The sequence below is a fragment of the Sphaeramia orbicularis genome, chromosome 12 (assembly GCF_902148855.1).
Source record: "Sphaeramia orbicularis chromosome 12, fSphaOr1.1, whole genome shotgun sequence".
NCBI classification, from domain to species: domain Eukaryota; kingdom Metazoa; phylum Chordata; class Actinopteri; order Kurtiformes; family Apogonidae; genus Sphaeramia; species Sphaeramia orbicularis.
The window spans coordinates 8,310,695-8,326,066 of NC_043968.1; the positions used below are offsets into that span (position 1 = coordinate 8,310,695).

Below are 15,372 nucleotides of genomic sequence, written 5' to 3' on the forward strand. Positions count from 1 at the left end.
GAACCAGAGGTGTTCCTTTTACGTAACGTTCCAGAATCATGATTCCACCTTTATCACAGCTCTGTTACTACCTCCAGAGGCATTACAGAGCCGTGACAGAGGTGGGACCAAATGATCCCACCATTTCATTTACACAGATGTCGTTGTGGAATAATGGTGAAATATTGCCGTAACAGAAGTGCTGCGTAAAAGGGGCTTTAAATATATGACTTTATGTGGGTTTAAAGTCTAATTCAGTCATTTGCTTGTAATAATTCTACTCAACAATGTTAAGAAAAAGAAAGTAACAATATGTGAGTTTTGAATAATTTCTATTCAAACAAGCAAATAAAGTCATCACGTTAACAGCAAAACCTGCATGTTTCATCTTTGCAGTCTGTCATCATCTGTGCAGGAAACGTCCTCTTTAACGTCTCTGATTTATTGCACGGCTCCTGCTGCTGCTGCTGCTGCTTATCACAGCTCTTTTTACATGGTAAATCCTGCTTAGTAGCAGTGTTGCAGCCCATTAAAATGCCCCCCCCGGGCAGAACAGCAGTAGCTCATATACAGCGTGGCTAGAAGTGTACTTACTTGAAAGAGTCGGCGAGTCGCTGAGCAAACACTTTAGCCTCATCCATATTAAAGGCATACCAGAGGTGTGTTTTCAATGTGTGAGTGTTGAGGGGGTTGATAAGATTGACCAGCTGGAGTATGTCTTTATCAAATGTTTTTATTCAGCAGGATTTTCTAAGAGAATAACTGATGCTCTGTGATACTTTGCTGCGAGAACAAAATGAAAAGATAAATATGGATGCACTGAAAAACACAAACTAAATATAAACATTTGCAGACAGTTTTTAATAGAACATTTTCTAGATGAAGAAGTAATTACTACCCCGTGAACCCAGTGAGAAGATAAATAATGTTATATCCAATTTCCCCTAAAAATGTATTTACTTGTAATAATGCTGGCATTTAGATAGCGAGTTTTATACAGCGGCACACATAATGATGTACATTTTCGACTATTCAGGACCACTTATTATCCTTTGCACGTATTGAAACATCTCATGTCTCATCTTTTGGAGGTTTTTCCTCGTCATATGCTTCTAGGGAGAAAAAATCTGACAAAAATGTGCGTGTGTGTCGGTGCATATGTGCAAGTGTTTGGTAAAGGAGGGAAAACATTTTCAACATGAGCGTGATATATTCGACATGTCTGCATCAAAGCGCCCACAAGCCTTTCCCACCTGGTGTCTCCGGCACTTAAACGTAGCGTTGTTTGAGGCAAACAAGAGTCAGGATCACAACTCTAATGTTGATTACTTATATTATAGAATTAATCATTTAGTCTGTACATCAAAAACACAATTCCGCAGCTCAAAATCACGAAAAGACAATGCACCAACATGCAGGCCAATATATTTTATTCACATTTTCTTCTTGATCAACTGTCGGAATTATTGTTTGACTAATTTCTTTAAAATTTTATTTATTTAACCTTTATTTAGGGAAAAATATCATTGAGATTTAGATAAGATAAGATCTGCGGCTGCCATGGCTCAGGAGGTAGACTGGGTCGTCCAATAGCCAAAGGGGTGGTGGTTCAAATCCTGGTGTATGAATGTGTATGAATGATCTGTGGTGGTCCAAGGGGCCATTTGCCATGAACTGGCAGCCACGCGTCCATCAGGATGCCCCAGGGTAGCTGTGTCTACAAATGTAATTTACCACCACCAGTAGGGGTGGTATTGGCAAGAATCTGGCGATACAATACAAATCACAATACTAGGATCATGATACGATATATCACAATATATCATGACACAGTTAAAAGGGCAATTTTTTGTTTGTTTCTTTTTTTAAATGATTATTTCCTTGAAGAATTGAATTACACCAGAAATATGCACAAATACTAAACACATTTTTATTTGATCACAACAGGATCTAATGCTGTATCACAAAATTTTCATGTGTTAAAACTTAAATTATGTTTTACAGACATTACAATTTAAGATCCTGTTCACATAAACAAAAAAGAAAAACAAAAATGAACCTCCACAATATCTGCATTTTAATAAATACCTAAAAAAAATCGATACAGTACTTTCTAATATCGATACAGTATTGTGAAATAAAATATCGTGATATATTGCAGAACCGATGTTTTCTTACACCCCTAACCACCAGAGTGAGAATGTGAGACTAAATGAATAATGGATCAATAATGTATAGTACTTTGGGTGCCTTGAAAAGCACTATAGAAATGTTATTCATATAAGATAAGGTAAGATAAGACTTAATTTATCCCACCATGGTGGAATTTCACAGTTACCATTTAGCAACATACAACTGCTGCAACTGCAACAGAGAAAAAGATAGGTAGAAAAAAAGCACAAATGAGTGAAAAATGAAAATTTAAACAGAAAAATAAGAAATTTGATATTTATGTAAAAAAAAAGTAAAGTTAAATATCGTGAAGAACCTCTTTTACAAGGGAGTCCTGGTCAAGATAGACACCGGCAAATACAACACACAGTTACAGGATTACATAGTTAAAACACAAATAATAGACACATTTAGCACTAAATAGTTAGTAAAAATAACATTTACAGTGTTTAGTTCAGCCCTAGTCTAGAAAAAAGTACCCCAAATTGAGGCTGTTTTTGCCAAAACCCTCACTTGATCAGAGCGCTCTTCCTTCCCCTGTACTCAGTCTAACAACCCTTTCATCCATCGTCTTCCTTCCTTTGTGTATTTGTGTGTCTTTGTAGGGAAGTTTGTGTGCGCCAGGATGGCCGGGTCCATCTGACAGTGGTGTATTTTGGGAAGGAGCAGATGAACGAGGTCCGCAGCACTCTGGAGAACACATCCAGGTGGGTGGAATCGCAGCCAGATCTTTGAATCAGAGGCCAAATATGAAACTTCATTTGTGTAATGAAATGAATGCTGCTTCAGTCACACAGCTCTGACACCCTTCAGTACATCAAAAAACCTTTTTTTTTTACCCATAAAGACCCAGAACTACTTTTGTGGCAGTTGCTAAATGATTTTTTTCTCTGTATTTAACCTTTCTGAAGTGAATATCACCATTTATTGTAATATTATACTCTGTGTTTTGCTTTGGTTTTAGTGAAAATCAGGTATTTTCCTATATTTAATTCATTAACCATGTAGATATTAATGAGAGCTCAGATTAACCCTTTCATACATAGTGGTCACTACAGTGGACAGTTATTCAAAACTGTTGTATATTTATGGGTGTTGTTGTTTTAGTTTCATATCAGCCAACACAGTGGATGCGTACGCATCATCTCATACACTGCAGTTCATACCATTACTGTAATTTTGCTGTTCTTGATAAACCTGATCTGCACTAACATGTTCAAGTGTAAATCAGTTGTTATTTGTTAGACTTTTTTTTTTTTTGCATATTATCTCCATGAAGTGAGTAATAACTAGCATTAGAATATGTTAAAATGTGAGAAAACATCAGATTAGCAGCATTAAAAATGTTTTTATTTCATTGTTTTCATATCACTTTCTGATATTGGGATTTAAACACGTTTCTAATATAATGCACGGACATTTTTGTAACTCAATGAAAAAAAAAAACTCGATTGCATTGGTTTTTTCATGCTCAAGGAGGAATAAAAACACTCAAGAAAAGAATTTTGACTAAGGTTCTCATAATTCATGCATGAAAGGGTTAAAGTCGACAGTTATTATATTAAAAACAAAGAAAACTGAAGAAAAGGTGACTTTTTAGGTAAAATATGTCATTAACTGAACATAAATCAAGTGTCTCCATTTACTGTCATTGATCCAACTCCATGGGTTTTACTGGTGAATCAATGTTTTAGAAGATGACGGTGTTTCCACGTTCGCTACAAAGCCTTTGAACATCCATATGGGTTATATCTGATGACCATGAAAAGACTACAAACTGCATTTTAGACCAATTATTGACATGCATTGACAGGATTAGTGGATCAGAAGTTATTAAGCATTTTAGATCAGTAGATGCCTTTGGTCGTTTGTGGATGTTGGGGTCTTTTTAAGTATCTCTCATGACACACATACATGAAAAGACACACCTTCTGGCTTGGCGTCCTGCCATAGCCGGTTCATCTGTCTGATGAATAATGGAGCAGTGTGCCACCCATGCCGAGGCGCCAAGAGCTCGGCCACCTCCACCAGTCAACACAGATAAATTACAACATGCCTGTGATCATCTGTGAGTCACGCTCCTCTCATATGGACACCCACTCCTCTAAGGAGACCATCGCACTGAGCTGATCAGAAGTCAGATCCACTGTGGATTGAGCCACAGATTCCCTCAGGGGGGTTGCTATGGTGATCGTCGTCGATTCCCAGCCCTGAAGGCTTTTTTTTTGTGTGTGTGTGCGCGGCCTTGAATCTGTCGGACTATCTCCAGTATCACACAGCGTCTCTTTGTCTCTGTGTGTCTCTGCCTGCTGCTGTCGCTGAAGGGGAAACTGTGAAGCAAAAGAAAAAGCACTAAATACACTAAAAAACTGTTGAACGGATAGTGAAGAAGGCAAAACTGCAACCTGTGAATGTGGCATTAACAGCACAGAAATATCAAAAACCTGCCATATAATTGATTGTATGTTGTCCAAAGAGCAATTGAGAAGTTTTTTTAAGGTTGATGCACTAAATAGAAAACTATTAGAGAAAAAGTAAGTGAAGGTTCAGTGAATGAAAGGTGTTGAATACAGTCCATTGTCCAGTGATTTTTTTTTCTCACCACACGGCTCTGCCTCAAACTCTTTCAGCCTTTTTATATTCTTCTCACAATGCATTCATCACTTATGTAGCGGCTTATCTGGGTGCGAATCAGCGCCTGTAATCAAGCACTGTACTCCTCTTTTTTATCTGGCTTTTAGACTGTGGATCTGTAAGGGAATGGAGTGAATGGCTCTCATCATTGGACGATAACTACCTGTGGTTTTTGCGGTGGTTTAATCAGAGTATCCAAGCTCTCATACTTGGATGCAGAAACACGTATAGTATGAGCAATGATATAATCACAGCGTGGCCTTTAAATAGAGCTGTGTGTGAAAATTACTTTCTGTCCTTATTTGTATGTTGATTACACTGTTTTAAAGCTTCAATGTGTAATATTTAGTCACATCTAGTGGTGAAACTGCAGATCACACTGCTCTGTCCTCACCACCAGTGTTTGTTTTTATCTGTCTCCTTCTGTAAGTAGAAATGACATTCAAAGGCAATGAATCCACAATGGTTCATATAACTGTAATATTACTTTTGACATGAATGAAAATGTAATTATAAACAGCGTATTCCACTTGTTGATGTTACTTGCTTAGTCTTTGAAGGTTCAGTGTGTAAGTTTCAGGAGGACTTAACCACAGAATTACACCATAATATTCATAATTATATTCATAATTATTGTGGCTGGGCGCACCCTTAGGGATAGGGTGAGGAGCTCAGTCACCAGGGAGGAGCTCGGAGTAGAGCCGCTGCTCCTCCGCGTCGAGAGGGGCCAGCTGAGGTGGCTCGGGCATCTGTTTCGGATGCCTCCTGGACGCCTCCCTGGGGAGGTGTTCCGGGCATGTCCCACCGGGAGGAGACCCCGGGGAAGACCCAGGACACGTTGGAGAGACTATGTCTCTCGGCTGGCCTGGGAACGCCTCGGGATCCCCCCGGAAGAGCTGGAGGAGGTGTCTGGGGAGAGGGAAGTCTGGGCATCCCTGCTTAGACTGTTACCCCCGCGACCCGGCCCCGGATAAGCGGAAGAGAATGGATGGATGGATGGATATTCATAATTATCTTGTCGAATCACATGTAAATGAGAATTGTTTTTTTCCATTTCCGTCCATTCCTCCTGCAGAACTACTCAGAACTGACTGAGATTTGTGAGTCTTCTTAAACTAACCCTCTTTTTCAGTTCAGCCCACTAATTTTCTATTGGATTATAGTTATTAAATCAAAATGTCTCTCTGTATCCCAGGGGGAAATTATTGGGTGTTAGAGTTGTTTCATTGGAGTATAATAAAAAGTAGCTGGAAAGAAACTGCCAATACAACAAAAAAAAAAAAAAAAAGGAGAAAAAAAAAATATATGTACACCCACATTTATATGTATATATGTAGTCACGGAAGAAATAATTAGACCATCAAAAACAATGGTTATGCAGTCAAGTCCTAACTCCTGTGTGTGTCATGTGACTAAAACAGACAGAAAAGAAAACATGGAATGACTAAAAGCACTGTTTTTGTCAGTACAATGACATAGATATTGATGTAAGAACTAAAGTGATTTTGGTTATTAACAAGAAAACCATGGAAAATGGATCGATGTCAGCTCTGAAATTAAACTCTTATGAGCTATTTTTGTTGTTCTCATTATATTTGTCCAAACAAATGTACCTTTAGTTGGACCAGGCATTAAAATGAACAAGAAACTGAAGAAAACAATGGTGGTCTAATAATTTTTTCCACGACTGTATATAAAGCTCTAAATATACAAACATATATATAGCTCTGAAAAAAAATTTAAATAATAATAATTAATAAACACTAAAACACTATTAAGATACGGTTAGAACAGTAATTTGTGCAATATGTACTAAACAATATATTATCAATATGACAATTAAAGAAATATACATAAATAAGTGCAAAAATATTGCTGTGTGCAATTATAATTATGAAGTTATAAGGTGAACTAGCAAAGGGAAATACAGTCACGGAAAAAATTATTAGACCACCCTTGTTTTGTTCAATTTCTTGTTCATTTTAATGCCTGGTCCAGCTAAAGGTACATTTGTTTGGACAAATATAATGATAACAACAAAAATAGCTCATAGTAGTTTAATTTCAGAGCTGATATCTATCCATTTTCCATGTTTTCTTGATAATAACTAAAATCACTTAAATTCTTACATCAATATCTATGGCATTGTACTGACAACAACAGTGCTTTTAGGCATTCCATGTTTTCTTTTCTGTCTGTTTTAGTCACATGATACACACAGGAGTTAGGACTGGATTGCATAACCATTGTTTTTGATGACTGTTGATGGTCTAATAATTTTTTCCTCGACTGTAGATAATGACAATAAAAGTTCAAGAACTGAAAAACCTTGAGTACAAGCAAACATCTAGCCTCAGCTTCAATGGAAAGTTTCCAATCAGACATTTGAATCATTCTTTATACACACTGGGAGACTAACAAAGGTATGAGATGGTCATACAACCATTTCGTTAACAGCAGTTAACGGAGATCAGTTTGACATTTGATCTCTCGGTTTAACATTGATCGATACAGACCTGAATCTGGGCCGACACTGACACCACTGGACATTGGCTCTAAAATAAGTCTCTGAACTTTGAACTCTGACACCGACACAGATTCGACAGAATGACCTCCTACAAAAATGCCCTTTTTCTCCAGGTCAGAAACTCCGATTGGTTCCCACGCATGACACAGAGTAGGTACTGTACAGGTAGACACACACACATACACACAAATAGGTCGATACCTGTTCCCAGCAGTGATGGCATCATTAGTGGCTGATCTGATTCCATTCTGACCTTCTCACAAATTACATTCACCTTTAAAAACTGTTTTGGTTTGTATTAGGTCTTAAACAACCTCTGGCTGTTTGTTTGTCTTTCTCTGCAAAATCACATGGAGTCACACTTATACCCCACTCAAATGCCCCTGAAGCATTTACAAAACTATCAGCAGCCAGTATAAATGATTTGAATTTCCCATGAGCCTTACTGGAAAAATCCCCTTGCCACAACTGGCACAATATGAGGAGTAAAACCTTGTGGATCTTCACCGGCTTTCAAACCAATATCGACCCAGTTTTGGGGGTTATGTTTGGATGAAAAGGCTTTATTGGCAACACAGGTGCTATTTTCGAGGCTGTATTGTGTCAAAAGACAAACCAGCTCTACTGTAACAACCAAAAGCAAGTAGAAAATATGAAAGATGAAGAGATGCTCCACTATATCAAAGCCCTAGTCTTCAAGTGTACAGCCAAACACCAGGGATTCTGTCTAAAACCGGATCAGTTACTGAAATTCAGGTATATCACTTACACATCCATACTTCAAAGCCTGAGCTCAGACTGAAAACCTTTGGGGTGACATGTACGTTTCTGAGCAACACATACCCAAGAAAAATACCCAAACAAGAGATAAGAACTAGAGAAACAGCGAGAGAGAGACGTGTCCGACGAAGGGGGAAAAACAAGTGCACTGTTAAACATGATACTAATCGATACTTATGCAGAATTAATGCGCTTCTGTAGCAGAGGACGGAAAAGCAGCAAGGAAAGAAGTTAGAAAAGAGGTGTAAAGATAAGATATGCAAGAGCTGGAAAAAAAAGAGTCAAATTTTCCGAGGCTGAGAGAGAGAGAAGAAACTAAAAGGAAGATAAAGAGAAAGTCCAGGCATTCAGGGAGGACAAAGGGTGTGATGGGGTGTGATTAAAGTGTAACCTTTTTTGCTGTCTTTTCTATTACACTAACTTGCAACAGCCTCCCTGACAAGCCTTTCATGTTACTGTGGCATTTCGTTCAGTTCATAGACAGGTCGACATCTCTCTTCAGAGCTTTGACAGCTCTTAGGAGAGTCGTTTTGGAGCTGAAAGTGATTGAGAGAAAGATTAAGAGCGGGTGAAATGCAAAATAAAATCCTAGATGAGCTCGAGAGCCGTTCTAACATCCATATCAAAGCGAGTGTGTGTCTTTACACTTTGCCAATACAGGCCCATTTTGGAAATTACTCAGTGTTAATAATTCCTGTGGCTGTCTTGCCTGAGGGCTGCATCTAAGAGGGATCACAACAAGTCTACATTTTTTATAGCGTGCATTTATATCTCCGTTACACGAGCAGACTGCTGATTCCCTCCAGCTCACTGTAAAGGTGTTTATTCGTCTGTACAATAGCCCACAGAGGATCCACGAGCGTCCTTACTCTGTAAACAGCAGACAGGTGACAGGAGAAACTGGAAAAATGAGTTGTTTAATATTTATCGCTGGCATTAAAAAATGCATCTAGAAATCCAAGGATGCAGGAAGATGTGTGTTGAGCAAGCGAAGATATCGTTTTTAATAATATATTTATGAATCAGAAAGCAAGGTTACTTTTCTGACGTCTCAGAGTTGTACAGCTTAAAGGAGTGATATTTTGCTTTTTTTTTTAAATGGAATTATGCATTTTAAAACATCTCCCTGTGGTCTACAAAAACTGTAAAGGCTCTGCTTGGGTCTGAATTCTGCATTCATTCAACTCCACAGGTCCATCTTCAACCCTCTTTCTGAGTAATGACACCAGAAAGGTGGGTTGGAGCGCTGGCCCTTTAAATGCACAAGCCACTTCATGCCCCGCCCCCTCCAGGTTGTTGACTGTGCTGCTTTGTCCTGTTCAGCCACTTATGTTCGTTAATACAACCAATAACTGAACATTTTAGGTAATCGGCTCGAAGTTTGGACATATTTTCAGTTTGGACTTCAACCGCTGCTGCTGACAAACAATTATGTCGCACTCTGAGAAATGTTCATCGGAAGTCTTGACCTTATATGTGCAAATGTCGTGACGTAACGAGTTATACAATGTAACAAATTAAGAAGGAATTAAAGCTGGTTGTAGAAATCCATTTAATTTTTGCAAGGGATGCACCGATACCACTTTTTTCCAGACCGAGTACAAATACTTACATTTGAGTACTTGCTGATACCGAGTACCGACACGAGTACTTAATAATCCCATTCCAGTTGTTAGTTCTTTTTGTAAATCTGCTTTATTGTCATTGTCATTAGTCTGACTGGAACAAAGTGCTGCTACTGACATTTAATGTGTTGGAATGAGCGTTTCTCAATTAATCCACCAGGGGGCGCCGCTCTGAATTAACCATACTGGACAAATACCACGAAGAAGAGTAAAGTGTTTTGAGAAGATGAAAGTCAGTAATAACAAACATAGAAACGACAGAGGGAACACTAATGTGATTCTAATATTGCAGCGTTTTCACTGGTAAGGTTTAAAAGCAAAGCTTCAGCAGGAAGAGAAAAGAGAAATGAGTCATAAGTTTGGTTTTCACTTCCGCTGGCGGTGGTCCGCACCGCTCCGTACCCCCGGCCCAGCCCTGGGTAGTTGTCCTAAATGTGTCAGTAGTTTTTCTCTAACTCACAGTGGCTCTTTGAACAGATCCTCTACCTCCATGGTTTCACTGGTATTCTCCGTCTGGGTACTCATCCGCCAACACCTGGAAAACAGATGGAATGTACGCAGAAGACGGACAGAACGCTGCGTCTGTATCTGTCTGTGTCTGGAACGGTACTGTCAGTCAGCGTTACTTTTATCACTGTCATTTATTTGATTAAATCTCCACACTCTTCACACTCACACACATTATTCCTCCTCCTCGTACCTGCTGCACTGAACTGGGAATGTCACACGGCCGTAAGTGGTATCGGTGCATTTGTATCGGATTATTTTTATGAGTACAAATACGAGTACACACACTAAGTATCGGAGCCGATGCCCAATACTTGTATCGGATCGGTGCATCCTTAATTTTTGCCGAAATTAATATACTAGATAGCTTTGCAGCACCTGGAGGGTTCAAATTCAAACTTTATGAACTCTTAGTGTCCAAATACACAAATAAATGAACCAAAGACTAGTAAAAGTGGGTTCAGCAAAAGATGACGACTTTAAAATAAGCCTAGACTGGGTACGTACAGGAACATACAGGTGAAACTTTTTTTATATTTAAATTAAGATTAAGATTTTTTATTTGTCAGTATATAGACACACACCACACACCGAAATTGACCTTCTGGATTTAACCCATCACTCAAACACACCACACACACTGCAGACTCGGAGCAGTGGCCATATCAAGCGCCCGGGGAGCAAATGGGCAGATAAGTGCCTTGCTCGAGGGCACATCAGCCACCAACTTTCTGCCAGTTTGGGGAATCGAACCAGCCACCCTTTCAGTCACAAGCTGACTCTCCTAGGCCACGGCTGCCCCTATCTATATTTAGCACGTCTACAATGTTCTAGCTGGAATGGCATAAACAAATAAATACGTACGGTTACAGAAACACAGATTCACAGAGAAAGACAGAAACAAAAGCGAGAAAATGTGGATTCCCCTCCCTGTCCTGAGCAGAACTAACAGGATCAACCCTGCTGCTGAGACACAACATGACAGCTCTGTACAGCCTGCTCACTCTGACACAATTTCCAACAATTTAGCCCCTACGAGGTACAAACTATCACGCCCACAGTAAACAAACTGACTTATTTAGGCTCATTTAGGTCATAATAAGGGCACGGCTGCCCGCGGTGAAGAACAGGAAAAACAGGAAGAGTAATCATGTTGTAGATTGAAGCGGACTTTTTCCAGACAATGGTGGGGCCATTTCAGGGCATTTTATAGAGTCAGAAAATGCTGCAGAATAGCCCTGCAGATGCATGTGCAAAAAGAAATGTGCAAGAATGATTTAAACTAGGGGTCTCAAACTCATTTTCCTTCAGGGGCCACATTCAGCCCGATTAGATCTCCAGTGGGCCGGACCAGTAAAATAATAATATATTAACCTAGAAATAATGACAACTCCATATTTTTGTCTTTGTTTTAGTGCAAAAAACCCCACATTAAATTATGAAAAAACTTACTTTTATAGACTATTCAAACAAAAAACACGTGAATAACCTGAAAAAACTGAAATTTCTTCAGAAAAATAAGTGCAATTTTAACAGTATCATACCTCAACTTATCATTTCTACATGTGCATTATGGATCGAATTGTTAAAATTGTGCTTAATTTTCTTTAGACATTTCAGGTTGTTCATATTTGTTCAGGTTATTCACATTTTATTGTTACAGGACAGTTTGTAAATGTGAATATTTTCATAATTTAATGTTGTTGTTTTTTTGCATTAAAACAAAGAAATATTTGAAGTTATCATTATTCATAGGCATAATGTAGTATAAATTTTTTCACATCAAACTGAAAAGAAATTATGGAGTCATTCTTTTTTGTAGGTTCTTCTGCTGTTATTATTTGACTGTAGATCATATTGGTCTGTATGTGGAACCTGAACTAAAATGAGTTTCACAGCCTTGACTGTGGAATTTTTGCACTTTACAAATTCATCCCATGGGCCGGACTAGAACCTACAGTCGGCCGCATATTGGACCCCGGGCCGCATGTTTGAGACCCCTGATTTAAACAGCTAATGCGCTTATACCAGTGTGCACACTTACCAGGATGAATAATAGATGGACAATCTTAGCTCTCCGGAAACAGAGACAATTACATTTCCTCTCTAACTAATGAGTAATCAGGAAAATATCACAGCCATAAAATTACTAATGAATGATTTATGAGGGCGTGTTACTTATAGCCTCAAATATGCACACATTAATCTTTAAGTCATTACAGGGGCTTGTGATTGTTTGGTTGATATGTACAGACATGCTTTTGATTACATTTGCTGTCAGTATAGCTCTATTGGTAAAACACAGGAGGAAGTGGGGGTTTTGTCGCAGTGGTGTCACTTGGATCACATTTTTATATCTTGGTCAGTGGTTACGCATTGATGTTCCAAACACTTAGACAAGGAATTCCTACATTTACACATTAAAGAGCCGTGAACTGGATTTTTTTCCCTGACATTTTTTTCTGTCAAAACACTCCACAGAACATCAGAGATCAACAGACCAGTGAAGTATGAAAGTATTTAGAAATACCACAGCGTTCTGATATTCTGTTAAAAGGGAATGTTTTAGATTTGCAACGTGTCTGGCACCACCTAAGCCTAATTAAAGTAAAATCATTACAAAGAGCATAAAAACAAGCTTAAAAAAAAAACCAAAACAAAAGCAAAACTAAGAAATGCGGCAGTGTTTGTTTTTCTTTGATTTTCTTTATTTTTTTTAATCTACTCCAGCTTTTGTTTTACAGCAATTGTTGTACACAGATGTTTTAACAATAATACCAAACGGATATGGAATTATCAAATTTATTATTTGCTTTACATCTAAAATGTTTCAATTAACTATACTGTAAGTGTCAAATGTGTGGTTAAAACACACCCCTCTGAAATCTAATACAATAGAATAGACCCAAACATCCACCGTTGACCAAAATCATCAATTGTTCTACATGTTTAATTAATCCTATCAATACGAGGGCCGTTCAATAAGTTCATGGCCTCACCCAGAACAGAACAACACAGACTGATAATTTATATTTTATTTTTCAACATAATCTCCATTTACAGCAATGCACTTGGTCCATCGATGTTCAAGCATCACTATCCCATCACGAAAGAATGTAACATCCTGTATTATAACAACCAGTATTTCTGGGTGAGGCCATGAACTTATTGAACAGCCCTCGTACATGTAAATAATTTATGTAAAATGGCCTTAACTTTTAGCCCATCAAGACTCTCTGAGACCCTCCAGTAACGACCCCCATGGCCGTGTGGTAAATATTGAAAGTCTGGAGCTGTGTGTCTAAGTTCAGCAGCAGCAAACATATCAAGTGAAGGATATTCATTTTTTTGTTATAATAGATCTGTGTCAGATGCTACATGTTGGATAATGCTGTCATTATAGCTTCTCTCTGTTTTTAACCCATAAAGACCCAAACGTCCACCACTGACTTAAACCATCAACTAATGTAAACTGTTTAATACCTGCTGATCCACCAATTTGGGGTGGCTGTGGCTCAGGTGGTAGAGCGGGTTGTCCAATAACCGAAGGGTTGGCAGTTCAAATCCCACTCTGTCCTAGTCAGTTCGTTGTGTCCTTGGGCAAGACACTTCACCCTCCCTGCCTCCAGTGCCACCCACACTGGTGTATGAATGTTTGGTGGTGGTCAGAGGGGCCACAGGCACAAATTATCAGCCACGCTTCTGTCAGTCTGTCCCAGGGCAGCTGTGGATACAGATGTAGTTTACCACCATCAGAGTGTGAATGTGTGAGCGGATGAATAATGGGTTAATAATGTAAAGCGCTTTGGGTGTCTAGAAAAGCGCTATATAAATCCAATCCATTATTATTATTATTGTTAATCCTGTCAATACTTGTAAATAATTGGTGTAAAATGCAGTTTGTCATCTTTTCATGGTCATCAGATATGACCCATTTGGACGTTCAGAGGCACTGTAGTTACCATGGAAACACCATCATCTTCTACAACATTGATTCACTAGTAAAACTGTTGGAAGTACTTGTAGATGCTTGTTTTTGTTTTTAGTTTATGATGTATTTTTGCTCGAGTCGTCCCTTTTCTTTGTCTTCTACAACACTGATTCACCAGTAAAACCCATGAAGTTTGACAAATGACAGTGGATGGAGACACTTGGTTTATGTTCAGTTAATGATATCTTCGCCGAAAATGTCCCTTTTTATTCAGTTTTCTCTGTTTTTGATATAATAAACATCAACTTTACTCTGAGCTTTTATGAACGTCTACATGGTCAGTGAATTAAATCTAGCAAAATACTTGATTTTCACTGAAAAAAATGCTAAATAAAGAGGATAATATTATAACAAATAGTGATAAATCGCTTAAGAAAGGTTAAATATAGAGAAAAAATGATTTGGGAGCTGACACAAAAGTAGCACTGGGTCTTTATGGGTTAATGTGGGAATGCTTTGGTGAAGTGCAAGTTGTGTATTTGGCAAACAGATTACGTTCCACCACTGGAATTATGATAATGAATTCACAGACTGTAGAATTTTTATCTGTTTGCACGTATTAGTCATATCAAATCATTTCAAATGTAGTCAAAACATGAATGGAGCTGGTGTTAAGGTTCACTTTGTTTGTGACAAAAAGAGCTATTGTGCTCACCATCTGCCATCTGTGGATGGTTTACTGCCAGCGGGAGGCTCCAACTCTCCCAGGACTGAGTAGACTGAAGGAAATTGACTGTTTGGATTCATAAACTGTAGAGCGAAGTGGAGCCTGGCCTCTGTGTGGGGATGATGGGGATGATGATGATGATGATGATGATGAAAGATCGTAGTTTCTAATATTTAACATGTTCCTGAAAATGTTGCTACAAATATTAAGTCACCACTTTGGAGTTGTTTTCCTTTTTTCTGGCTACAAATAAAACTCCACACAGTATGTAGAGTTATGTCCATGTCTCTGTCAGTGTTGGGAGTAATGCGTTACAAAAGTAATGCATTACAGTAATGGATTACTTTTTGCTGTAACACAGTAGTATAAGGCGTTGCTAGAGAATTTTCAGTAATATTTTATCCGGTACATATTCAATAGGGCTTGCATTAATTTAATTGCTCAAATGAAAAAAACAAACAAACAAAAAAAAAACAGTGAGACCGTTAGA

The 15,372-nt window shown here is 38.4% G+C and overlaps 1 protein-coding gene across 2 annotated transcripts in view; it reads left to right on the forward strand.

Annotated features, from left to right (window-relative positions):
- The window catches only part of csgalnact1a (chondroitin sulfate N-acetylgalactosaminyltransferase 1a), a 57,003-nt gene that overhangs the window by 27,152 nt on the left and 14,479 nt on the right, over positions 1–15,372 (forward strand). For both annotated transcript variants that reach the window (XM_030149381.1, XM_030149382.1), the window contains exon 4: positions 2,757–2,858. In XM_030149381.1, coding sequence (XP_030005241.1) covers positions 2,757–2,858 — 102 coding nt within the window. The remainder of the gene's footprint in view (positions 1–2,756; positions 2,859–15,372) is intronic.